The sequence below is a fragment of the Hypomesus transpacificus genome, unplaced genomic scaffold, assembly GCF_021917145.1.
Source record: "Hypomesus transpacificus isolate Combined female unplaced genomic scaffold, fHypTra1 scaffold_142, whole genome shotgun sequence".
Lineage (NCBI taxonomy): Eukaryota > Metazoa > Chordata > Actinopteri > Osmeriformes > Osmeridae > Hypomesus > Hypomesus transpacificus.
In genome coordinates this window covers 110,699-138,476 of record NW_025813714.1, presented here as the reverse complement: position 1 = coordinate 138,476, position 27,778 = coordinate 110,699, and the positions used below count along the sequence as shown (strand labels likewise).

The following is a 27,778-nucleotide window of genomic DNA, read 5'->3' as shown; positions in this document are numbered from 1 at the left end:
TTGTATTGGCTCAAGTTAAGGAAACAGTGGTGGCTGAAATGTTTGGCGCAGACATGCAAAACTTTGAGAGGTTGTGTCGGCGCATTTCCAGCGAAAATATGTGCAGAGGCTCCTTGTGACGTCAAAAGGAGCAGATTTTCAAACGGAGCGTTTGAGCCTTCATTTTCTCCAAAGCAGAGAAGAACATCCAGGACTTAGTTTACACCTATCGAAAATTTTAGCCACTGGGGGACCAAATGCAGGCTAGGGGAACTTATATTCATGTTAAATAACCTCCGTAAATTCATGTTAAATAACCTCCTAAATTGAAGTTTTCATGTCATGTGACCTTTAAGATTTGCGAGGATTAAGCTATTTTCAAAGATCAGTGATTTTCTATCATTTTATTTGAAACTTAATTGAAAAAGTAAAGGCTGTGGAAGTATATCAGACATTGTTAAGATACTCTGGTGTCTGTCTGAGGTTTTATATTCATAAAAATATTATAAAAGTCTACATTTTTCAAAATGGTATGGGTAGTTTTCACCTGGTCCCTAGCGCGACGCTGCAAAGTAACGTCTTCCGAATGTGAGATGAATGTCGAATATGAAACTAACTTCGCACTGGTCAATTAAAACACCTTTTCGACGTATTTAGTGTGAAATGCTCCCACATCCCACATTATTTAGTTTGTACTGATTTCTCTGCCATGTGTTTCAGAACGTTACTCAACAACGTCTCTCCGATGGTCTTTCCTCTACATCCGCGCTCAACTAAACCTTTATTTAAATACTCAAACATCTCCGCAACTTACTGAGTGGTGTAATAGTCGCGCGACACAGTATCTTTAAATTGTATCACAATCTCTGAACCTGCCTCCATACATGTTTATGGTGGCCACCCTCTAACTTATCGTGTCCTGTCCACACGCTGATGAGTTATTATAAGACTAAAAAGTCGGTTGGTGCAGTGCATTATAGTCTGCCCTTGACTACTCTCAGGGAAAACTGCCTTCACAGACAGTTGACGGTGGTACTGCTGGGGTTTGCAAAAATCTGTTGGCCGTAGTAGAAACGGGATGAGACTACTGGTTGGCTCGGCACCATCATGCAGTGTCTCCGCCTTCCGGGGTTTTGGGTTTCTTATTCACAAGCAAAAAAAAAGAAAGAAATGGAACTGAATCGATCTTCTGTTGTCTGCTTGGTTCCATCAAGCACAATAAAAAGTGCAGCTCAGCTTTGCAGCATTGTAACAGAAAACCTCTTTGCATCTTTAAATAAAGCACCCCCTCCCTTTCATCTCTCATTAAGCCACCACTGCAATGTGCACAGTATTGAAACATATTCATAACACCAATATTGGAACAAATTCCAAATCATGCATCACAAACCAAGCCACAATGAGACATTATACTGTAATAAGGTAGGTAGACTTGTGCACTGCTTGTCACACTTGAATACATTCAGCCATTTGGGTCACGTTCCTAATAATATTGCAAATGGTGATAATGGAGGAAAAGACGTCAGCAAGGAAAGAGTGTTTTTTACAAGGGGTAAAGGTGTGTGGCTATGTTCACTCTTTTGTGGTAGAGTTGGCCGGAACAAAAAAAATACATTTAAGACGACAATCAGTATGTAAAGGCACATTCCCCCAGCCCTTGTAGTACTGAAGAGAGGTTCTGGTGAAGAAATGAGCAGACATTTGATTCACATACTAGATGTAGGCATTTCTTAAGCAGCTAATCACAGAATCACAGAGTGCTTGTTGTCACAGACACAATTCCAAGCTGGCAGGTGTCTTAATTGCTCTTTGTATATTTGTTTTAGTGCAAGCATAAACAAAATCTGAGAGTCTCAGGCTCTGACGTCTTTTCACGTAATATGCCATGCTGCATTTCCGATGCGCAAGACCTGATACCAGAAGTGACTTTCGGATGAGGGATAGGGTAAAAGTGCTTATTTAGAAATGTTTGAGCTTCCCTCAGACTGCAGACTGAGGAGTATAGGTCCTGGTGGAAGGCATTAGATACAGCACTCCAAAGAACTCTTTAGAGCCAGAGCTATTGATACCCTTGGCCAGAGTCAGGCTGAGCTCCTGGGATGGACAGGAAAAGGGAAATGCATCTCTACGTATCCAGACTTTTTAGAAACCTCACAGGTGAGCTATCATGCTCTTAAGGGTTGCACATTATGAATTAACTTTTTTTTAAATTAGTTTCTCTTGACATTAAGCTGTGGTTTCTTTATTAGCTACTATCAGATAGCTACTCTTGCAGAGTCATGTCTCTGTGTTGTTGATTTTTAGGATTTCTCAACTATATTGCATGTTTATGCTTGTTAAAAATAATTATTTGCATACATTACTGAAAATGTTTTTTTGCTTTTTCTTTTCTGATTAACTTTGTGACAGGGTTGTTAAATAGAGGTACACCGTCAGTGATTGTAGTTTAATCATTACATGTTTCTTTATTGCATTTTAGCTCTGTACTGTGCCCATCATTTATAGTATCACTTTTGTTACTATTAAGAATTCAGCTCCGCAGCCCTCAGGGGTATACTGCATTCCATTTCCTCAATGCTAATCACTTCTCCCGGTGTCTCCCTCCAGCTGCCACCAGCACCACCCCTGCAGCAAAGACCTCCAGTCATGTGACTCGTTGCAGCGACAGCCATCAGAACTACTGCGTGAATGGAGGCGAGTGCTTCACCCTGGAGGTCATCCCTGGAAGCACAAAGTTCCTCTGCAGGTAGGGCATGGATATCAGTCCTATCCCCCCACATAACTCAGTGTGATTGGATACTATGGTGAATAACTATTTAACTGACATGGCAATATAGTGTTGTTATAATCAAACGTATTACTCCGGTTTTGATTTGGACAGCAGCCTTGTCTGTGTCCTCTCATTATGTGTTATCATAAATGTTTTATGGTGCCAACTGCAGAGCACAGAATGGTATTTTTCTGTTACAACGGGGGCTTCAAAGTTATCATAAAGTGGTATCTGTCCGTTTTGAATTGAAGCTTTTGGATGTTGTTCTGCCTCCTTGAAATCAAAACCTTAGAGCTTTGATTCCATTAGGCCTCTAGTAGCTAATTTTAGAACTAATTTACAAGTTTTGTGGGGAGAATTGAACCTGGCAACATCAAACAACCCCTCCATCAGGATATCACAGGGAAGTTGGAGATGCTTTAAAGCTGAGGTGTCCACGGAAAGGTTTGGATAAATCATTAAACAATCAAAATGACCTGGGCCTGGATTGAGCAATACAAATGTACTAAGGGTGCCTAATGTGCTAGATTTCCATATTTTTGACCAACCAGAGGGTAGTTGACAAATGTTGTGTGATGCTAGCTCAGCTAAGTAGGTGAAGAGATGGCAAATTGGAACAGGTGGGGGTCCCTCACTGCGTGGACCTCAGCCTGCTGCATTATTAAAGCCTCCTCCTCAGCACCACAACTCACCCACTGTGCTCCAGTTTAGTAACTAACCCCAGCAACCTGGCCAATGTTGTATTTATGAGATTTCCTTCCTGTGTACTTTGAACTGCAAGAACATACAGCAACTTAGTTGACATGGATGACATTTGAATGATTAAATGATTTTTCACTATATATTGCTTTTGCTGTTGACGGTGCAGTTCAACTTTGATAGGAACAAGAAGGACAATGATATGAAGGTAGAATGAGGTGGATGTGCGTTTCCTGGTGCTGACAGCCCTCTGTGGCTTTAGCCCTTGTGCTAGTCTCTGAAGAGCTTGAGTGCCTCTACAGAGTTCACACAAGTGGGAAAATAGGCTGCACCAGCAAACATGTGGGCACCACACACTGCACATCCTTCATGTATTTAAATTACAGTTCGTTTATCAAATTATTTTATCCACACTGATTGACAGAACATAATATTACAGGAGCTTCAAATGAAAGATTGGTGGCGTATATTTTCATCAGTATTGTTGTCTGTATTCCCCATCATTCATCAAATACATTATTTATGAAGAATTCACATTTGAAACAGAATTGTGAACAAAGAGGATTACAATGATGCTGCATAGTGATGCTGCATTGTCTCATGACAGGGATGTTCATCAAGCCTTGCTTTTTCACAGCATCTTTTGTAGCAAATGCATGACACAGAAAATAACTCCGTAACTCCTCCCTCTGAGTGGCTGCCGCAAGCTTTGACATTGCCAAGGATACACTTTGGCCGGGAGCCATCCAATACATAGACTCTTACCGTCCACTGGGAGATTTAATTTTGTCTAAAATACTTCAGTGACTAAGCACAAAAAAGCTGCTGTCCCTTTGAGGTTTTGTTCCCTTTCAGTAAGTGCAATGCAGCACGCAGTCATGTAAAGGGAGGACAAGAAAGACAAAAAACGTGTTCACATGTCCATTATATATTCTCAGGGAAAAAATCAGTTGAAAAAAAAGAATCAGTTCAGTGGCAGCCAGACTTACTAAAATCCCCATAGCCAGAGCAGGAGTTTCTCCTACAATGATAGATGATGCTTCTGCCTCGTAAATGTATTATAAATGTATTGCAAACTCAATTGCAAAAATATTCCCTTTCTCATTGATTTCCATCTAATTTTCGGAAATAAAGCCACGGTTTATAACCCGCTTTTAATTGTTCTTGTGGTGGTGAGGCTTATATTTCGAAGTGGCTTGTAGAACGTTTTATAACAAAACAGGCTTCAAAATGTACTAATGAGAAGGTTAAGTAAGGGATAATGCCCGACGAGGTGTCCAATATCACCTGATAATGGACGATGTGGAGGCCATTATCAGGTGATATTGGACACTTCGTCGGGCATTATCACGCTTATACCATGGTCACTTGCTTTTTTTTAACAAACACAAATTTATGTTTTCAGGCGTTTTGCTAAAGAAACCTAATGTTTTTTAACGTTAGCCTACTCTGATAATTCTAGTCCGCTCAGCTCATAGAACCAACACCGGCTTTCCTTTGGCTGAGCTATTAGCCCGAAAGCTGACGTTATGCTAGCAAGATTCAAAGGCAATAACATTGTGTACGTTTGACAAACAGTAAATATAATTTTACAGTATGTTTGAGAAGAAGATTTGCTAGCTAACCAGCCATGTCACTGTCCCAAAATCAATATCAAGCTTTTCACGAACAAAGTATCGGCCATATACTAGTTCTAGGCTACGGCCGCAGCCTGTGGAGCAAGTTGAATAACAAATGGATGTGAGATGACCATCAAAGTTTACATTTTCTCCAAACAGTAACTATGATTTGACAGAATGTTTAATAACAAGACTAGCCAGCTATCGAGCCATGTCTTTGTCCCCAATAAAATCAAGATTTTTAAGATGAAAATAATCTTCCATGTGTAGAGTTGCTGCTACTGTCGTGTTGGCCGCAGCCTGTCTGAAGTAGATTAACTAGCGAGGTGTAAAGCGAATGGGACAAGAGATGAGCGGTTACGTGACACTGACACAGTACATTCAGAAAAGTAAAATGTTTCAAATAGGTTAAAATAAATATTGAAGTCACTCATTGTTGTAAATACAAGTTAGCTTGTTGGTCTTCAAAATTGTAAATGGAGGCTTTGAGTCCGTCCCTGTTGTTATGGTTACTTATTTCAGACACTTTGAGTAGCCAGCGCAACAATCTAGAACGGTGAAAAGACAGTTTTGTTATAAAGTACGTGTTCACGGGTGTTGTTAGGCAAACCCTGGAACACGTACTTTATTGACGATAAAGTACTGTCTCTCGTACTTTATTGCTTGATTATACCATGGTCTGGGTGAATACTCAATTCTGATGGCCATTATCGGGTGATAACGGACACCTACTACGTCACCTACTACGCCAATCAGAATGCTTGGAACACGTACTTTAACCAATCAAAATGCTTGATTTCATCCACCCGTATTATAACAACAAGTAGCACTAGCATGGTATTATCATTGCTACGAGTATTATGTTAGCTAATTTAGCCCGGAAGCTAACTAAAGCTAGCTAGCTACCGTGTCGGAAACATTTTGAAAAACGGAAAAACGCTTTGGGGACCGTCAGAAATACATTTACTTTTGTTTTCGAAGTTTGTTGCAATGGCATGCTGTAAGATCGCCTATACTCGTGCATTGCTTGGTATCATTGTTCCTGTATCAAGTGCGGTATATATTACAGTGCGGTTTATACTCAGATTTACAAACACAAAGCTCCAATTCAGGTGGGGTGCGGTTTATAGAAAATGCGTCTTATTCTCCGAATAAATACGGTATTGAGTAACATTTAAGAGCATTGGAACAATAGTATTTTTGCTACATTCCTCCATTATAGATCAGAGCCATACCTATGTTTATAACAGAGATCGGCTTCCTGATATGTAAGTCAATTTACAACCAGCCGAACAGCTAGCCAATCAATGTAAAAAATAAAAATAAAAAAAGAAGCCTTTTTTTTTAATTGATCTCTTCTGAGATCAATGGGCCGTTTTTTACCGCTCTGCACCGCTGGCCTTCCCACAGTGCACCACGCTCGGGGGCGTGTCAGACAGATTCATTCAGAGCCGTAGTTCTCTTAAATCACTGTTGTAGTTCGTATAATGTCATGGCAAATGTGCAGACAAAATACAACTTTTACACACATTAAGCAAAAATCTGACAAGCTTTCTAGATCTGACATGATCTTATCTTCAGCACACAATAGGTTATCTTTTTCCACACTTTTTTTAGGCCGAGTGAAAGATGAAATGCCACCTGCACCCTATGTAACGGGTCCTGTTCCGGCTGGAAAAAAAGATGCATCAGACATAAACGTCGACATGTGTAACCTTTTATTATATTACTCGAAATCTCTGCAAATCAATGACTTGCCTCTACACATTCACTGTATGGATAGCGAGTGGCTGCCAGCCAGCATTTCAGTGTTGAATGTCAATCGTGTGCCGGGTGAGCTAGCTAGACTATGCAGCTAGCACAGAAGAAAGTTATGTAATGTGAAGAAACTGAATTAAAGTACAAAATAAAACACACCAGGGCCGCCGACAACCTCAGCAACCCTGCGCCAGGCATCATTTTTTTGTTTACGTCTCTGTAATCGAACATAGACGTATCATACAATACTGGGTATGAAGATACACATACGATGAGTTGCTTTTCCATTTTGAAATTGTCAAACCTAGAAATGTTTGCCATGACACAGTTGCTACGTTACAAGAAACAAGAAACCAACCTGATTGGCCATCGCTGGCGTTTTCACGCTCCTCATTTACATAAAGTTGAGAAAATCCAACTTTCGCCGCCCCGCTCGCCTTCCCACAATGCCCTACGCGAGCGTTGACGCCCCGCTCGCCTTCCCACAATGCCCTACGCGGGCGTAAACGCCTGGTTTCATTGAAAATGAATTGGAAGCCGACGCCCCGCTCTGCCCGCCCCGCTGCAGTGTGAACGCACCGTAAGAGCCACAGCTGGGCTGGGCAGTGAAGCCCCTGCTCCCCACCTCACAGTCTCTAACTTCAGCAGGGTTTAAATCTGTCTCCTGCTCTGTCATCTGTCACCAGATGCCCAGCTGAAAAGGCATGTCTTGGCCTCCTGGCCCCCTCATCCTAAGACTTGCTAAAACAAAGGCACATTTCTTTCCCAAAAAACAAGCAGTGGCACAATGTTTCTCCTTTTTAAATTACCCAACCCTCCAGAGTTTTCTATTCTAATGAAAGACCAACAGTAAATAATTGGATGTGTGAAGTGCGTCTCACTTCATAGACAGTGCATCATGTACAATATGGTACAGTCCATGTCTTACTGATACCTAAATTCCATAACAGATTACTCTTTAGTAATCGGGAAATCTCTTAAGGTTAGTCAGAAACGTTGGCAGTATTATGTATTTTGTACAAATTTTGTAGACAAACTAGGCAAGTGGAAAAATATAATATAATATAGATCAGTGTAGTCATCATCACTTCACATACATTTGTGAATTTGTGTGTGTCCTGTGTTTCTGTCCGTGTTGTGCATCTCACTCCTTCTCTGCCCCCACCCCTCTCAGGTGCAAGACTGGCTTCACTGGGAAACGATGTGAAGAAAATGTCCCTGTGAGAGTCATAAACCCAAAACGTATGTGCACAAAACTGAACCCAACCCCACGTGTTATCGCTGGTGTTTCATCCCCGTTCCAAAGTTCCAATCGCTGTCTCTACCAGAGCCAATTCATCTGTCCCAACAATTTGTTGTGGACAGGTGTGTGAGTATGTGGTATAAAGACCTCCTTTGTTCTAATCAGTACACATACATGTACCAGGATCTTCATCTGCTTGTGAATGATACCTTTTTTAAATGTATCAAAAGCCATTGATAATCGGGCAATTGTTGCTGCATGCTGTTCACAGCAACTCTAATCTCCCTTCCTGGAATCAGAACACAAGAGCAAAGCATTGGTTGAAAAAGGCCTGTGTGGGCATTGATTGGGACTTCTCTCTTGGATGGTACCTTTATGTGCTCACAAACATGCTATGAGTAATGTTTATGGGACATACTGGTGTCTTGGTGGGCCTCCCTGATAACACCAGTGATGGGCGTCGTGGGTCTATGCGAATTGTGGTGTAAACTCACTTTTCTTCTCTCTTCTCTCTGTGACTTTTTTGTTTCCTTCTTAGGTGCCCAAATGAATTTACTGGTGATCGCTGCCAAAACTACGTAATGGCCAGCTTTTACAGTACGTCTATTTCCTCTTCCTGTCTGTGCTTGGATTGGAGCATGCTCAATCAGCGCTACTTCCTGTTGCTTTGATCTCCTGTCAGATTTGAGACAGAATAGGTTTTTTGCATTTTCTTAATTCTTATGTATGTATCCCATACCTATTTCTCGCATGTTCAAAATGTTGCCTTGTTTCTTTTAGTTATATATCAAAGCAGTACAGTTTGTCAAATATGATTATTACATTACATTCTGTGCAATGTTGGATTAGTTGCTGATAGATTTATGGAGCAGTAATTGAGCAAATTGACCTGAAAGGCAAAAACACGCCTGTGAAGTCAGGTCATAGTGGATTTTAGAGGTGCTGTAAAACCTGAACAGATCCTGTTAAAATTACCTCTTTGATGTTAGGGACAACTCAAGGAGAGGTGAATTTCATCCGCTCAGGCACTTTATGACCATGACATGCACTAACCTTCCAGTTCAGTTACCTCAATTACCATAGGTTACTTGTCACAAAAGAGGCAAACAACTACACATCTCGAAGCTGAATTGGGCACAGAAAATAATCAAACACTTACAACAGACTAACTCAGAGTTGTATTTTTTGTTCTCTCCACATTGGCAGCATTTGAGAAAGTAATCAAAAGAGTGCAGTCACTATCTGCTCCTCTCATCGCTGCTGGCTAGTACTCCCCCATAAGTCTCTTATCTCCTTGGGAACAATCACCCTGTCCATGAACCACTGCAATTGTAGGAATGGCGTAGTGCCAGCAACACATCAGAAGGCTGCTCAGTAGCAAGGGTTGTAGGGATATAGACAGAAAGACGGAAAGGACAGCCGCAGTACTGTCCTTGATACTTTATAAATACACTCCATAACACAAGGTGGGAGGGGTGATAATAATACTGGAATGTCCTGCTTGATGGTTGCCAAAACTGGGGGATTTTTGTCAATGTTTGGGCTGGGAACGCAACTGAGGGTCATAGAGGACAGATGTGAAGACCACTGTATCAGCAGTTCAGAGGAGCTCAGAGGACCATTATTTACAGCTCAGTGACATAAGAAGCCTCTAGCAATGAGTATTGTTGGTTAAGGCCACAAGGCTTTTTGTTGGTTAAAGCCACAGGTTTTTTTCCAGAATTTGACTTGTCCATAATTGTCTGCATGATAAGTCTTTTGATTATCCTTTGATTGACTTTCCAGTTGATCATTGATCCTCACTGAGCTCACTAAAACTCAGTGGTCATATGACAAACTTCCAACAGGGCTTAGTTTTCTACTTTATCAGATCAGTCAGAGTTTGACCTAGAGGCAGGGTTATGAAGTTAATCATGAGCATGCAGCCTATGCTCTGGCCCCTGAGATGATTCTGCAAAAGCAAACTGTACAGCAAAATCTCACAAAGCAAATGAGGTGTACATGGTGTTAAGCGTAATAGTAACATAAATGTATGATCACAATCTCAGACATATTAATGGACTACTTAATTCCTATTTTTTTCTCCTTTTGAAAATAAGATCAATGGGACACAACATAGAGTTGTTTGTTAGCTAATTCAATATGTGTTATCTATTTAAAAGTATGTTTTCCTTTTTTGTTTATTCCTCTAAACATATTTAACAGGCATGGCCGAGTAATGACATATGAGAATTTGGTATGACAGAAATATTGACTTTGATCTTAGATTTACATTAGTGTATGTTGAAAATGGAAAATGCATGACACCTCACAGCATGCTTGTATAGGAGGTTTAGACGTCCTGTAGTGTTTACTTTAAAGTATTTAGTGCCTTAATCCTGCTTGACCGACCATGTAGTAGCCTAGGAATGGCCTGACTTTTGATAATGCAAGGACAGTGGTGTTAGCATGTGCATGCCACTGCACCAAGCAAGTTCCTTGCAGTAGTGCTTTGGGGGTGGATACATTGTAATGCATTGTTATACATTTAGGTATTTGATAACTTTTATAATTGTGGTTTAAATCACACAGAAGTTATATGACCGTAGACCATAGTAGAAAAATTATAGTTTTACAAAATACAGTTTGACCATAACTACCTTGTTTCATCTAGGGACATTCTTGTTCAGAAAGTAGCTGATATTGCATAAGCACCAATTCAATTGTTTCTCATTCCATTCTCTTCCTTAGACACTGAGTAGCTATTCTGGTGAGAAATACTGTAGTTCTGAATAACACATCATCTGAAAATACTCTTTCTTTCTTTTTATCACCTTTCTGCACTGGCAGAACATCTTGGGATTGAATTTATGGGTATGAATTGCTCCTTCCTCCTTCCTATTTTGAAGATGTAGGATTAGAAGCTTGAGCCTCCCCATCTACTCTGGCCAATTTCCTAATGCAAATGAAGGGATCATACAGCCATAGCATAACACATTTATTACACATTTATAATTTATACTTCATTCGAATGTCATTCCCGATGATGTAATTGCTGCCCAATGTACAAAGTATTGGTCCTCACCTGACATATTTTAAATCTTTAGAGTGAGATTTGTGTAAGCGTATTGGCAAATTGGCCTTTACACACAAGCTACAGGCGCTGGTCGAAGACTGAGTCCTGTAATAAACACTTGCACCACTTAAGACCCAATATTCCCATCAGAGAACAGTATTCTGTATCTCATATGACGCAAAGCTGGTGATAGTGTGGTTATGCTGTATGTTCAGATCCCTTCAGTTCTTGCTTTGCCTTTTACCTTTGCATCTCCCATCCCCTCTGTTTCAACCAGCATTTCGCATGTTATGCCGGACACTGTCAACCTCTCCACTCCTCTCTGATTTCATCATGATTTTGTTTGTGTTTCAATGTGGCTCTTTGGTTCTCGCGTCATCTCATGGTTTGCCCCTTGTCTGGTCAGTGATGGCAGTGTTTTTGTTGTGTATCTTTTAAAAGATGATGATTAACCATGAACAATTAACATGTTTTCATTGAGAAGAATTACTGTTGGTAGCATTGTTTGTTCACAGGATACGTGACACATGACTAGTAAATGGCAATAATTTAATATTCATAACTGAAGAAATGTATGAAAGATTTGTTCCAACTTCTACCATTATCATTTTTACAATAGGATTAATATGCAGCACCACCTAATATGTCCCTCTCACAATTGTGACTCAGGTGTTGGGGCCCAGTTAACAAACAATATACCAATATAAGACTATTAACCTTACGTAGTAGTAATTTTACTGTCTAATAACTGCCAGTTTTATAGAACAATACCTGTTTTATGGGTGACATGGTGTGGTTAAAATGCATTGCAAGAGGATGCATTCTCAGTAATTTGCCTCATCATGATTACTGATCCTGACCTTGAACTAACACTTCCTCCCAGTCAACCTTGACTCAGCAGAACTGTCTCCTCCGATCAATGTATTCGATTTCCTATGTCTGTGTAACAACCAATCCCTGACTAAAATGATGTTACATCCGGTGTTTGTAACTGTAAATGTTTAACCTGTATCTAAACCGTTGTTTGTCTGTGTTGGATTTTTGGAATTAGTGGTCCATATGGGTACATCTGCATGTTGTGAAGTTTTAAAAATGCATCGTCCTCTTTTCCAGAAGCTGAGGAGCTGTATCAGAAACGTGTATTAACTATAACAGGAATCTGCATTGCACTCCTAGTGGTTGGAATCATGTGTGTGGTTGCCTACTGCAAAACAAAGTAATTTATGTTTTATGCTAATACATACAAATAAAAAATATTTAATTTTAAAAAAATGAAACATTTCTTAGCTGATTACAAAAAATAAGATTTTTTTTAGTCAGCACATGCTAATATTTTCTTACGGAACATGGTGTTCCAGTAGATTGTGGATTGGTTGAATGCAGTCTGTCTCACCATGCAGTCTTCTTTTCATGCACAGAAAGCAGAGGAAAAAGCTCCATGATCGTTTGAGGCAAAGCTTACGAAATGATAGAAAAAGCATGACCAATGGACCTCAAATTCCTAACACTCCTCTTGAAAATGTTCAGCTTGTAAATGTAAGTTTTTCATTGGTTAGGTCATACCTTACCATATCCGCTAACTTAATTTGTGTTGCAAAAGCTGCTGACAGAAGAATTCCCTGGAACATCCCTGGTGTCTTTCCTTCTCTTTTTAGCAGTACACGTCAAAAAAAGCAATGCCTGCGCATAATGTAATCGAAAAGGAAACGGAAACATCCTTCTCCACAAGCCAATATACGTCATCAGCTCATCAATCACCAATGGTCACTCACACCACCAGTCAAAGGTAAACAAATACTTTAAATAAGATTTTATATTTTTATGATGTTGTCCTTTTTGATAGTCAACTACTTTAAGAAAAGGATGAGCCTTGGCTCAGAAGTGGTTCTGTTCATGTCCCTAAGATAAAGGACCATTTACAGGATACGATGATCTTTTATTTCCTTTTGTGTCAGATCTGTCAGAACACATAATTGCTTTTAAAAAAAAAATTGTTTAGCTCTTTCGCTTGTAATCTTAGCTTTTTACCTCCATTTATAATCAAATGAATCAATGCTGGGATCTACATGGACAGTGCATCCAGAAAGTACTTACAGCGCTTCACTTTTTCCTCATTTTGTTATGTTACAGCCTTATTCCAAAATGTATTAAATTGTTCACACAATACCCAATAATGACAGTGTTTCATATTTATTATAGATTTACAAAAATTAAGAATGAAAAAGTAACATGTACATAAGTATTCAGCCTTTGCTCAATACTTTGTTACAGCACCTTTGGCAGCCATTACAGCCTCACGTCTTTTGGAGTACAATGCTACAAGCTTGGCACACCTATTTTTCTTCTTTGCAGGACCTCTCAAGCTCCATCAGGTGGGATGGGAATAGTCGGTGCACGGTCATTTTCAGATCTCTCCATAGATGTTCAATCGGGTTCAAGACAGGGCTCTGGCTGGGCCACTCCGGGACTTTCACAGAGTTGTCACTCCTTTGTTATCTTGGCTGTGTACTTAGTGTCGTTGTCCTGTTGGAAAATGAAGGAGTCGGTTTTCATAAAGGATGTCTAAGTACATTGCTGCATTCATCTTTCCCTTGATCCTAACTAGTCTCCCAGTTCCTGCTGCTAAAAAACATCCCCACAGCATGATGCTGCCATCACCATGATTCACTGTAAATATGGTACTGGCCAGGTGATGGGCAGTGTCTGGTTTCCTACAGAAATGAAGCTTGGCATTCAGGCCAAACAGTTCAATCTTTGTTTCATCAGACCAGATAATTAAGGTACTCAAAGTCTGACAGTCCTTCAGGTGCCTATTGGCAAACTCCAAGCGGGCTGTCATGTGCCTTTTACTGAGGAGTGGCTTCCGTCTGGCAACTCTACCATACAAGACTGATTGGTGGAGTGCTGCTGAGATTATTAAACAAACCTTTTTCACTTTGTCATTATGGGATATTGTGTTGAATTTTGAGGAAAATTTATTGTATCCATTTTGTAATCGTATTGTATGTGTCTGTAACGTAACAAAATGTTCTTTGTGCACAACTTTTATCACTGTCTGGGCCCAGTAACCATTTAAGAGAACCCATTCCCCTTTGGACTGTGTCTGCAGCTGGAGTAATGGCCAAAGCGGGAGTGTTCTCTCCGACAGTCGGGCCATCTTAGTGATGTCATCGGTCGAGAGCAGTCTGCACGCTACACCGAGCCGCCGGGGTCGTCTGAATGCCACGGGTGGCGCCAGAGACCTGAGTGCCTACCTAAAGAACTTGAGACACTCTCCGGGCTCCTGCAGAGACTCACCATACAGCGAGAGGTAGTAGAACATTAATGGTGTCACGCCCTTATCTACAACAGTCTTTTCCTCAAGCAAGTACAGTACAAGGGGTGTTAAGATGATTAATTAGCTGTCAGACACATAGATTAACGCATCAAAGCCTTTTCCCCTCTTGGTGTCCATTTAAAAAGAAAGTTTACTCAAATCATTTTTACTTTGCATTTACAAATGACACTTGTGAGGGTAAAATAATGGGTATGCTATTTCATTTGGACTGAACCGAAAATGCAAAAGTTGCTCAATGAGAGCCAATCTGTTCACATCGTGGGGGCATGCCGATAAAATGACCTTGATAAATATTACAAAAAAATGGGAGCTCACTGGACTAATGTGTGCACCATGTAGGCTGAGGCCTTACTGCGGTGGCCTGGGTAAGAATCTGGCCCAGGACCTTTACTGCGTGTCATCCCCTTTCTCTTCCCACATTGTCTGTCCTCTCCAAACACTATCTCTGTCAGAAATCAATAATAAAAAAAGGTAAAAATGCCACAAGTTTTAAATATTTTTGTCTTCCAAGATAACGATTATATATTTGTGCTTTGGATTTTCTATAGTTCTTTTTTTTACCGTTTTCCTCTACCTATAAAAATAACATGAACAGTCAAACGTTTAACAGTCAAACTGAAGTTGACACTGCGGATGCTTTGAAAGTCAAAGCTAGAGATATCAGAAGAACATGTCCACAGGACTAGGTGGCACGTGAACATGGCTGTTGCAGCAGGAGGGGATAACTAGCTAGCACACTGGTGGTACACAGTGTTTCCTCTAGAATTTTTGTGGGAGCAGGTCTGTCCAATTTTAACATGAACACATTTGTTGAAGTGAGTAGTTATGCACTAGTAGTGGTAATAATACTAGTTTACATGAACCTTAACTGTTTGGGAATGTTCTCTCAACTAACATCTTAGATATCGTTTGCTAGCAGCTTACGCTAGCTACCTACCTACAGACATATGCTATGTGTGTTTGGTGATGTTCTCTAAATTAAGTTGGGAGTGGGGTATCCCACACTGTTTTTATCCACCGCCGGCACCTTCCCTCTTGAGTCTTCGGCTTTACAAATGGAAAAAATACCACACCTCCCTCTAAACCCTTGGGATATCTAGTATCCGATTGACACGTCCCATAGGCACACCGTTTAACCATGTTGCTTCTGAGTCAAAGCTTGACGGACCTTCTTCTCTTAGTAGTGGTTGCTAAGGTACGATTGGACGAGGGCCATTCTAGGGAGGAGTTTCGGGAACGGTCAATTAATAATTGACGTAACAACTTATTGTAAATGGTCAGTGGCCTAGCCTATCGATTAAAGTAGGTCACTCGGAAGCATGTACACTGTCTGCTTCATTTGATCTTTATAGGCTAAGCATTCTGTAGCAAATAATAACAATATACCCACTATTTACATTTATGCATTTAGCAGACGCTTTTATCCAAAGCGACTTCCAAGAGAGAGCTTTACAAAAGAGCATAGGTCACTGATCATAACAACGAAGTCGTCCCAAACATTGCAAGCAGCCAAAACATGAAGCATACATTGTGAAAAAACTAAACAAGTGCCAAAAGGGAAGATCCATAAGAGCATGCGGTTATACAAGTTTACAAATTAAAACAACATGAACCACAAAAAGTGCAGGACTGTACCTGTGGAAGAACAATCAATAGTAAAATATTTCACAGCGAGTACAAGACTTAACTTCGTTATGACTAACCTACAAGAGCAACAAGTCACTCAATAAGAGTCATTGTGATCCTGGAGGAAACTAACAACAGGTCTAGCCAAGCATTCCTAAGTGCCGTTGTACTCCCGGAACAAGTGCGTCTTGAGCCTTTTCTTGAAGTTGGGGAGACAGTCGGTGTCCCTGATGGAGGTGGGGAGCTAATTCCACCATTGGGGGGCCAGGCGGGAGAAGAGCTTGTGTTGGGACCTGGCAGTCTTGAGCGGTGGGACCACCAGGCGGTTGTCTGAGGAAGACCGTAGGTGACGGGTGGGGGTGTAAGGTTGCAGGAGAGACTTGATGTAGTCGGTGCAGTCCCGTTCACTGCTCGGAAGGTCAGTACCAGGGTCTTGAATCTGATACGGGCGTTGATGGGTATCCAGTGGAGAGAGATGAGGAGCGGGGTAACATAGGAGCGTCTGGGAAGATTGTAGACCAGGCGGGCCGCTGCGTTCTGAATCCTCTGAAGAGGGCGGGTTGCACATGCTGGGAGACCAGCGAGCAGTGAGTTGCAGTAGTCCAACTTGGAGAGGACCATTGCTTGGACTAGCAGCTGGGTGGAGTGCTCAGACAGGTATCTCCTGATCTTCTGGATGTTGTAGAGGGTGAATCTACAAGACCGGGAGACTGCGGCAATGTGGGCCGTGAGGGAGAGCTCGTCATCCATGGTAACCCCAAGGTTCCTGGCAGAGGATGAAGGGGTCACCGTCGCAGATCCCAGGGAGATTGACAGATCATGGGAGATGGAGGGTTTAGCCGGGATGATGAGAAGTTCTGTTTTGGCGAGGTTCAGCTGGAGATGGTGCTCGGTCATCCAGGCAGAGATGTCTGCGAGGCAGGCCTCAATCCTAGCTGAGATCCCCGGATCGGTCGGGGGGGAACGATAGGTACAGCTGCGTGTCGTCAGCGTAGCAGTGGTAGTGGTATTTATTCAGTGGTATTTATTCATTAAAACTACTTCAGCATAATAATGCACCAAAAATTCAAACGTGAGCAACGGCAACAATCACTATCGAATCAACAGACGTGCAATTTTGCTAGCAGGGGAAGGAAACAAACTAATTTAAATATGCAAGAACTATAGACTAATACAATAACAGGCTTAAATGAACTGACAATTACTGTTCTCAAGGACGCACACATCTCAACTGCGCTGTGAAGCGCGTGTCCGTGCCATTCTCTGACATGCACTCTAACAATAACGGCAGATAGACTGACAAAATTTTTGTACAGCCCTATTTCTGATACAGTGGCGGCAGAAATGTTGCCGTGGCGGGCCAAATCAACATAGAGGAAACACTGGGTACATATTTCGCCAAGGCACCCACCCCTTGTTCCTCGACTTGAGGTAAAGGCCCTGGTGGATCTTGGTTGGATTGCATTTCCGATTTAGTAGCTGGCACGTTCTGGCGATTTTATTCTACTAACTCAGGTCAACATATCCAAAACTATCTCCTCCCCCCAAAAAAACAAATCTGTTCTCGAACCTGGTTCGAACTACTAGCTTTGTCATAGAATAATTTTTGCAGATTAATGCTGAGTTTCAAACCCATCTGAAATGGTAAACTAGCACCGCGTTTATTTTCTTACGTCAAGAAGAGTTGCCTGGAACGCTTGCGGGTACGAACAGGGCACAAGCTTAAAAGGGAACATTAGCCGATCACTGATTTACCTGGCACAGACGGCACAGGGAGAAAGGTTTGGATCATCTTCAGTTGTCTGCCCTGCAGTAGCCAGTTTTGCACACATATGAAAGTTTAATATAGAGTTTATTCCCGTTATTTTAAAGCAGATTTAAACATTTTGTAATAAACGTCATTACGGAAAAAAACGGATGAGCCAGACGTTCAAAGATGGCCGAGTCTGTTTCTCGCCCTTGCTTGCTTCACTGTGTCACTGAGAACTTTCCATGGAAATTAACAGGGCACCATCTTGAAAGAGCTACTTTGCTTGGCCTACCTTTATATAGGTCTATGATTTTGCCACATAAACCTGAATGCAATCGGGAATAGGGCTGCAACAAACAATTATTTTGATAATCGATTAATCTACAATTATTAGATCGATTAGTCGAATAATCATCTTTTTTTTTTTTCATTGATTAATCAGAAAGCTTTGAACGATTATTCAGCTTTTGCAATTTGTTAAAACATTGAATTATAGTTTACATTTACATTTAGTCATTTAGCAGACGCTCTTATCCAGAGCAACTCACAGTAAGTACAGGGACATTCCCCCCGAGGCAAGTAGGGTGAAGTGCGTTGCCCAAGGACACAACATCATGTGGCACGGCAACCTTCCTGCAACCTTCTGATTACTAGCCCGACTCCCTCACCGCTCAGCCATCTGACTCCCTATAGTTATTCTAACTAATAAATAAAACCAAGAAATCACTTCAGCTTTTGAAAAAAATATATGTATTGCACTTTGAGCCAACTGAACAGGCTATTACATCTCTTTTTGTCCAATTGTGTCCAACCATCAAAAATGCACTCTAAGCATTGTTTCAATCATGTTGCTTTGTGTATAAAAGTTAAATAAACAAAAACAAGTCTGTTGTATTGCAGACAAAAAAAGTAGGAATGTAAACAAATCTCTTGTAAGACAACAGGGTTCTGTTCAATGAAAAACAGTGAGTAACAGTAAAATTTCTGGACTGGCTTTTTGTTTGTCTCATTACAATGGTCGTATACACTGAACTGTCTAACAGCTGTCTGTGGACATGTTGCTACGGTGTTAGTATCGGTGAAATACTGCGTAATTCGTTATTATCAACTGGTGTAGCTAACTAGCCATCCAGCTTGAGCACACTCACCTCCTGCCGTTTCAATCTCCTCTCGTGCGGGGATGCTTTCGTTTTAAATGTTCATGCATACACGTTGTTCTACCATAGAAAACAAGTTCCGCCTTACACACATTACATATTACAGTATTTTTTGTTGGATCTCTGGTGAAAATTTCCCACACAATAAGTTTTCAAGCCCGTGCACACCCTAAAATGTTTATCGCTGTTTCTTCTATTGGATATCATACGGGAGGGCTGCATTAGTCTAGCGCTACAACGCCGCACTGGTCAAATCCCGTTATTGCAGGCACTTAAAATAGGTCCTATGAGATCAAACGATTTGTCGACAACAGAAATTTTTGTCGACAATGTTTTACTGTCGAGTCGACGTTGTCGATAACGTCGACTAATCGTTGCAGCCCTAATCGGGAATGAGACTAATTTTGACACACATTATTAGTATATGTGCACATGCTGATAATGTCAGATAACAGTAGTGTAAGGCTGAATCCCAATACTCCCCCTTACCCCTTACCCCTAGCCCTTAGTTTACCCCTAGCCCTTGGCCCTCAACTGAGAGGTAAGGGCTACATATCCCTAAGAAATGGGACGCCACTTGGTTACGGGTACGTCATCTAGCACGTATCGATATCTCTAAAGCAAGTAGTGTTATGCACTGATATAAAACGAAATTCACTGCTAATGGAGTTCACTTAAAACTGTAGACATGCTAGTCAGAGAAATGCGGGACTGTTGTGCAAATCAGAATTGTAACATTAGCGTAGCAAACTAGCGATTTTTTTTAACTTTTCAATTAGGAAAATGGTTGCAAATATATATGTACAGGACTGTGTATAGCACAAAACTAGACTGTCATAAATTATTTATCAATTAATTAAGCCGAAAATATAACATTTATCTGACTCTGGATGATCTGGCCGCCATTGTTGCCGGTCGCGCAGTATTCACATAGGCCTAGGTTTCAAGTAAGCTCCCGATCTTAATTGGTTTTAAGGGGTGTATACCCCTTCGTCTTAACCCTACCCCTAGCTCAAAAAGAGTATTGGGACACCACTAGCTCTCACGTGAGCGCGCAAAAGTAAGGGCTAGGGGTCAGGGGAAGGGTTAAGGGGGAGTATTGGGATTCAAACCTAAGCTGTACAGCTGGTAGTAAGCATGCTAATTCACCTTCTGGTTTTAGAGTTTTGGAAAATACTTCTAAAACTGTAATGGAGCATAATTATTAAATATATATTGTGATAATTATGAACATCAATCAATAGTAAACAACAAAGGGAAAAAATGTTTTGCCATATCTCCCAGAGCTAGCACAATGTTCAAATGACATGACTGGCCTAAATTGAGAAAATGCGCAACTACACTTAAACTTCAGAGTTTTAGCTGGTCCAAAAGCACTGAACAAATACAAAGTACCTTAATGGCAATGAATGGTGGAAAACGTCAAAAAAATATATAAAATTGGAAAACATGAATACACTAGTGCAGGGGTTCCCAATCCTGGTCCTCGGGCCTCCCTGCCCTGCATGTTTTAGATGTTTCCCTGCTCCAACACACCTGATTCCAATGAATGGGTCGTTATCTAGTTATGCAGAAACCTGCTAACGACCATTCATTTGAATCAGGTGTGTTTTATTTTTTTACTGTTTAACACTGCAACAAAATAATTCATTGTAGAGGTGCGCGCAGCTCATTGATTATTCGCCCCTTCTTGCCCCGCTTGCGTTCTCTCTCTCTCACTACAACGGACCCGTCTGTTAATAGCCCCCTGTCTCCGTGCATGCTCTGAATCAACGGGTTTTTCCCTCAGAGAAGATGGCCGGAGAATCAATCCAGAGTTTACGAACGGTTACACCGGTGCTTGAAGTGGGGAAAAAAAACGTGACGGTACTCTCTTGCATTGGCAAATCATTATGACATTTGAGATTTCTACAGTGAAAAACAAAACTTGGAGTTATTGTTAGCCTATTTATTACCAACATAAGTCCATAGCCGCGGGAACATATTTTATCAGGGGGGTGCTGGGGGATGGCTTAATGTTGCGGGGCGGCAGGGACGGACTGGGCGTAAAAATAGGCCCTGGACTTTGATCCAGACCGGCCCGCCAGAACCGGACCCCGTATACACCACCACAGCTGCCCTGCTAATGCATGCATAATCTGTGTTTGATGTGATGCTGAGGTGGAGTCAGGTGGCTGAGCGGTTAGGGACGCGGGCTAGTAATCTGAAGGTCGCCAGTTCGATTCCCGGCCGAGCCAAATGATGTTGTGTCCTTGGGCAAGGCACTTCACCCAATTTGCCTCGGGGGAATGTCCCTGTACTTACTGTAAGTCGCTCTGGATAAGAGCGTCTGCTAAATGACTAAATGTAAATGTAATGTAATGATGCTAGTTTGGGAGTTCGATACTTCATGCGAGCGTGTGTAGTGCACAAGACAACTTTTTTGGCCTTTATTTGAGCGCAAAATAGTTTTTTGAGCTTTGTGTAAAATAAACATTGCCGTTTTTTAATTGGTAAAACGTTGTCTAGTGAAGGTGATGTCTTTTTGGCAAAACTTTTCAGCCCCACCCTACATGTCTTAGCCTGGTTTTCCATCGTTATTTTTCTCCCGGTGCTCCCGATGGCCAGTCCTCTTCTCCTAGTGCCTTTCTGAAGCCAGGCTAACATAATGACTTACGAACTAAAGTTGTTTAGTTTCTAAGTTTGAAAGCAGCAGTGAAAAATCTGTTTTACTCAGGCATCTCCTTTTCTTGAGTACCGGTACGCTTAAAGGCAGCAATATGCTACTCCGACTCCATTTACGGATGGGCGGGCAGACAGATATGGACATATACGGACGGATAGACTTCGTTTATGGTCCTCCGTTGGCTGTGGGTGCTAAAAACAATTCACCGCCAGAAGAGTAGGTGGCGCAACGGTTTTTTGTCAAAGACGACCTTAGGAAACCATCTTTGTGTGGAAGTCGTGGTCGAGTGTTAGCCGTTTCATCAATAAAATACGCACATTTTCAGCACTACACTGCCCATTTCTCGTCACATTTTTATTCAGATGCTGATTTACATTTACTGTTTTGCTGAAATATGAATTGTAAAAACTTACAGCAATGGCGGTCAAAGGATTCTGTTCATCCTGTTTATCACGGCAACCCCGCCCCTGACGCAAGTGGTTCTTAATACTGACCAATCACAGCCAAGGGGGTATCCGTAACTATCTAAAATTACGACTGATAGTTAGAAAATTCAGGAGGTTCACGTCGGGCTCTCCGAGGGCGTTCCACGTAGATGAAGGCGTTCCCATGTGTCTGTTTTTTTCGAAAACGGAGAACCCTAAATCGGCCTTAAGAGAAAAATGTAGGGATGCACCGAATCCAGATTTTTGGGGTTCGGCCGAATACCTAATCCGCTGGTTAAGATTCGGTCGAATCCGAATGCCGAATCCTACTCCCATCTTCAGTCCATTAACACAGTAAACACAGTATTGAAGTAAACAACATCCACAGCAGTGTATTTTTTTGTAAAAAAAAAAAGAATAGGCAATGTTATGCCAGGAAGACAAGTGGGAAAAACTATTTTGACAAATACCATGTGCCTATGTTAACCCTATCTCAAGATCCAATCTATATAAAAAATAATAGCCTTTTAGATTTCTTGAATTTCTTTCGGATGTTTCATACGCAAATGTTTAAACAGCAGATATGTTGTGTATTGTTTAGGGTCCTTGCCACCGCGAGACAAATCGTCATTGCAAATTGAACATGTAGCTCAACTTGAATCGCCTTCTTTTGACTGAAAGTACTGCCAAACAACACTTTTTCTGCTCATAAGTTCCATTTTCACTTTCTCTCAGCCTACTGCATTGAACAGTCCACCTACATAAAAACCTTCCCCTTAATCAACGGCAGTGTCATTATGTCAACCAGCGTAGCGCGCGTAAAGTTTGGATTCGGTGAAAAGAATGAAGGTTCGGACGAATCCAAACCCTGTCAAAAAGCCCAATATTCGGACGAAACCGAATCCTGGATTCGGTGCATCCCTAGTAAAATTTAGAAGTGCCAGTACTGCGTGCCGGTGAGTACCGGCCCACTTCGAGCACTGGTTAGGCCCAATCCCACCCTCACAGACTTTGAGGCCCGTTCTCGCTAAGTCTGTGAGGGCTTAGGGCTGTCCCACAGTCAAATCGTCAGGTGTGCAAGGGGTCTTTGGCAGGCATTTTGAGCCCTTTATGCACCCTTTTTGTGAGTCTGCATTTTTGCAGACTTTAGCTAAGAAAATTACCCACAATTCACATGAAACACAAGGGTTACCAGGAGAAGCCCGGAAGCAAGAAAAAAATCCCGGCAAACCCGTCTCCTAAGACAAGAAAGAAGAAGAACGGTAAATGTAAGGCAGATTTTCTGTGTACATGTACAGCTTAAGTATCTGTAAGGTCAAGAGGTCCTGCAGCGAGGCCCCCTCTGAGCAGAATATAGCACACAGCCCAGACAGTTAGGAGACTGTGAGGCAAATCATGTACGAACTGGGACTTTAATGTAATTTACGACCACTTCCAGGCGCTCGACTAATAAACCAAAGTCAAACTCCTTCCGGCTTGCCTTCTTCAGAATAACCTCCTTATCAGTAAACAAACCAGTATGTTCCATAAAGCAAATTTAAGGCATGTCACTTAAGGCATGTTACTTTACCGTTTAGAACAGGCCCCTGATTTTTCCCTTTTTACATTTTGTATTTTACCTTACGGCTTGGATGCGACGCCTGTCTAAAATAGAAAAGCTACCTATCTCTTGTGAAGCTGCGCGGAGTGTCGCGTCTAGGATGCTTCTGTAACATGGCGTGTTTGGTGTGAACTGCACCATTGACTAGAGTGGCCGCGATCAGCCGCAATCAGCTCAGACATGTAACCGACATGCAGACACGTCTGGTGTGAATAGGTGGTTAGGGTTTGGGGGGACATTGGGATTGGGCCTTAGTATCATAATTCTATTCACAAATGTGTACAAAACTGATACATTGAAGTTAAATATCATAATATTCATGGTTAAACACATTTGGCAACTCACAATATGAGTCCAATGTAATGTTTAGATTACATAAAGCTCAACAACAAAAATGACGCCCAAATTAACGCAAAATAAATTGTGCTGCGCGCAAGCATTACTTGTTGAATACCATATCTATACTTGCATCAAAACAATACTAGGGCCAATGTTTGGGATAAACCCCTAATGTTGTAACATCTGGCTCAGCCCCTGCTTACCACTACAAATAAAATCTAATTCTGTGGGAGACACTGTAAACCTTTCTGGTTTCATATTTTGCAGATACATCTCAACCATGACGAGCCCAAACTGTTCGCCTCCGGTGGATATTGCATCCCCTGTTACCCCAGGGTCTCCTCCCTCCGAGGTGTCAGCACCATTGTCCAGCCTGGCTACCTCTGTTCCCTCTGTGGCAGTCAGCCCCTCAGGCGAGGAGGAACGCCCCCTGCTTTTTGCCATCCCTCCAAGATCTAAAGAAAATTTGACACGCGAAGACCACAGTCAATACAAGAGGATCTCTGCTCACTATAACCACGGCCATGAGACCCACAGCCCCCCACCCAGGATTGTTGAGCATGATAAATATGAGTCCACACAGGAGTATGTGACCACCACCATTAACATGGCCTATTTTCCTGCGCAGAGTATTCCAAAGAAACTGGAAAAAACCAACAACAACAACGGCCAGAGAGCAAAAAGAACAATGGCAAATGGCCACGTGGACCACAAAATGGAGTCCAACAGCAGCAGTTGTGGTAGTTCAGAAAGTGAGACAGAGGATGAGCGTGTGGGAGAAGACACACCCTTCCTGAGCATACAGATCCCTGTGGCTGTGACTCTGGATACTGCCCTCAGGCCCACAGACAGCAGCAGGACTAACCCAGCCCTACAACTTTCCCCACAGGATGACCTGCAAGCCAGATTGTCCTGTGTCATCGTAAACCAAGATCCAATTGCTGTGTGAAGTGAAAATTAGATATGGCTTAGAAATACTTAAATCGATCAAAAGAATACAGAGTCACTACCATACCTTTATTTTCTATCAATTACATAGGGGGAAATCATTTTAAAAATGAATAAAAACTGTTATTTTAGCGATGTCGTAAATAAGGTTTTATAAAAAATAAAAAAAATTACAAATTTGTTCACATCATGGAAGAGTGCCATACACATAGTATGTAGAAATGGGTCACAGTATTTCAGTGGATAAAATGATCAACGGTGCCTTTAATTTCAGTATGGTGTGCCTAAGGGAACTGCATCACTGGGCCATATATTCATGACTTTCATCTTCCACTTGACATTTCTACTAGAAAAGATAGTACTCACGGTAAGATCCTGTCAGAAATATTAATCTTTATCAAGTATTGCAGTCAGTCGGTGAAGAAGTCAAGAAAGTTTATTGCTTGCGGCCGGCTTGCAGGGAGACAAAATCATTGTGATACAATGTTGTCTGTTAGCTTGTGTGCTAGTTAACCATTTAAACGAAACCGCTTTCCAGTCATAGGTTCATACACAGGCGTGCAACTGTCACATGGCTCTCCTTTCATTGTCTCCCTTGCATAGATCTTGCGCGCACGTGTGCGTGTGCGTTTTCGTCATCAACCCTAGTTGAAACACAAAAGAAGCTGAATCTCTGGGTCTGGTGTCATAGAAGCTCCTATCTCCTTTAAACACATAAGCTCCCAAACATCCTCTATTCTTAGTCTATAACAAATGCTCCCCCTCCCCCAGGTCAACTAAGATAAGGGTCCAGTGTATTTATGTAAGCCTAGAGTTAACTTAGGAGTAGCTTCTCTCTACACATGGAATGTTGAACACATTATTATTTTTATACAGGATAAAAGGTTAAATTTTCAACTTTTCTGACAGACCCATACAACAATATATTCTGGAATCTGTCAATGCTTATTTGTTTTCAGTTATGTGGAATTCATCCGCGTATGACTTAAGTGTTTACCTCTCAAAGTAAAAAGAAATGCTGATGTTGCTACACATATTTTAATTTGCTACACATTGTTTGCTACAATAGTTCTTGAATAAGATAATAAAGAGGTTAGGTACAGACTTTCCTGATGGATTTGGATCACACTATTGTCTCATGGCTGTCTGTGTAAAATACCATCAATTGGTGTTTGATCCTTTTTTTCACACTAGAAGCACCGTATTAAATGCCATTAGTTGCCACTAAATAACCTATATTTAAGTCTAAATAGAAGGGAAATGATGAATGAACAATATGAATATATGGCTCACTTTGTCAACACATCTATGGGTTTGTAAGTAATGCATTGTGGGGATTGAAGATACAGTATAGAACCATTTTAGGATACAATACAGGTAGTAAAAGTCTTAAGTGTTTATAGTTGTCTTATATTTGTCTTTCCAGATTTCACGTTACAATATCCAAAGTGTTCTTTTTGTGTTTGTATGCATTTTGTTTAGCCACGTTTGTGTAAAAGTTATGTGTAATATCCTAAACATTTACCTGTTTTGTTTTCATATATTATATCCCAAGGATACGTCAAGTCATAGAATACATGAACTCAGACTGTCACTGTTGATTGATAACCACAATAAATATGAACAAAACACGTTTTCTTTCCAAACATATATTTTTTTGTGGCATTTCAACCAATATATTACAATGGTAAAAAACAAAAACGTACACATTTTAATCAGACTCTGTCCCAGTCTTCTCATTACGAGGCATTTTTGCCCCTTAAGTTTTACAATGGCCCAAAGGAAATTAAAATAATTTTGTATTTATGTTATTTATTTATTTATTGTTTATTTATTTTGTGGGCCTTATGTTGTAATTTAATTATATATTATATATTTGAATCAGCGTTGAAAAATTTAGGTTATTTTGAATTTATAACTTTTGTATGTGCTGTGTTTTTCTGTCCCAATTTGCCTTTATATGCTCTTGTCTTCAGTGTGGGGTCAACTACGCTACCTTTGGTAACCAAACCTGTTATTCAACACTATAAATAATTGGAATGATTATAACATGCATACATAGAAATTAAAAACTAGTGCAATTATGGGTAGTGATTATTTAGTTGACTAATAACTAGAATATCTTGTGTCAAGCTTTAGCCTGGCATACCCCATGATGCATTGCTTTAAAACCAAGGTGTGTCTTCAATTTCTGTAAATAATTCATGAAAACCTTTAGTGCTTTAGGTTTTTATTTGAAATATTAAATAAATTTTTGTGCTTGAGCTTTACCTCAGCCTTTGCCAAAACCTACACCATACAGTTTCCTTTTCAGCACGTGTATGTCTCAAAAACAATGTGACTTCAAGATGACTAAAATTGTGCTGATACTGTACAGTACCCAGGTATGAAAACAGTAACAACAAAAAAAGTCAAATAAAGGTGATAACAACATTTTTGTTTAATCAATTTGTTAGCAATCGTCAGAATAGCTGGGTGAGCACAGATGGGTATAATCAAGGCCAGATTAACCATTAGGGCATGGGCACTTGCCCAGGGGGAACATGACATCTAAAGGCCGATTATATGATTCTGCGTTTTTCGAAAAAAGGACACATGGGAACGCCCTCGTCTCTGTGGAACGCCCTCTACGAGCTCTCCGTCAGCCCTCGGAGAGCCACGGAGAGATTGACGTGCACCTCCTGAATTTTCTAAAGGCCGATTTATTCTTCTCCAACTCCGTTACGGAAAGACGCACGGAGTCGGATGGGTTGGTTGAATTTATACTACTCCGACGGCTCTGCGTGCTGAAAGCCATTCACCGCCAGA

The 27,778-nt window shown here is 41.1% G+C and overlaps 1 protein-coding gene across 15 annotated transcripts in view; it reads left to right on the top strand.

Annotated features, from left to right (window-relative positions):
- The window catches only part of nrg1 (neuregulin 1), a 220,875-nt gene extending 193,472 nt beyond the window's left edge, over window positions 1-27,403 (top strand). For 4 of the 15 annotated variants that reach the window (XM_047051214.1, XM_047051222.1, XM_047051225.1 and 1 more), the window contains 8 exons: window positions 2,587-2,725; window positions 8,607-8,665; window positions 10,898-10,921; window positions 12,237-12,339; window positions 12,542-12,659; window positions 12,779-12,909; window positions 14,233-14,433; window positions 24,290-27,403. In XM_047051214.1, the coding sequence (XP_046907170.1) occupies window positions 2,587-2,725; window positions 8,607-8,665; window positions 10,898-10,921; window positions 12,237-12,339; window positions 12,542-12,659; window positions 12,779-12,909; window positions 14,233-14,433; window positions 24,290-24,971 (1,457 nt within the window). In that variant the 3' untranslated portion in view covers window positions 24,972-27,403. Of the gene's footprint in view, window positions 1-1,110; window positions 2,137-2,586; window positions 2,726-7,999; window positions 8,068-8,606; window positions 8,666-10,897; window positions 10,922-12,236; window positions 12,340-12,541; window positions 12,660-12,778; window positions 12,910-13,475; window positions 14,434-24,289 lie in introns of those variants that run through there. The other 11 variants (XM_047051216.1, XM_047051221.1, XM_047051227.1 and 8 more) reach the window with 10 other exon arrangements.
- The last annotated feature ends 375 nt before the right edge of the window (window positions 27,404-27,778 follow it).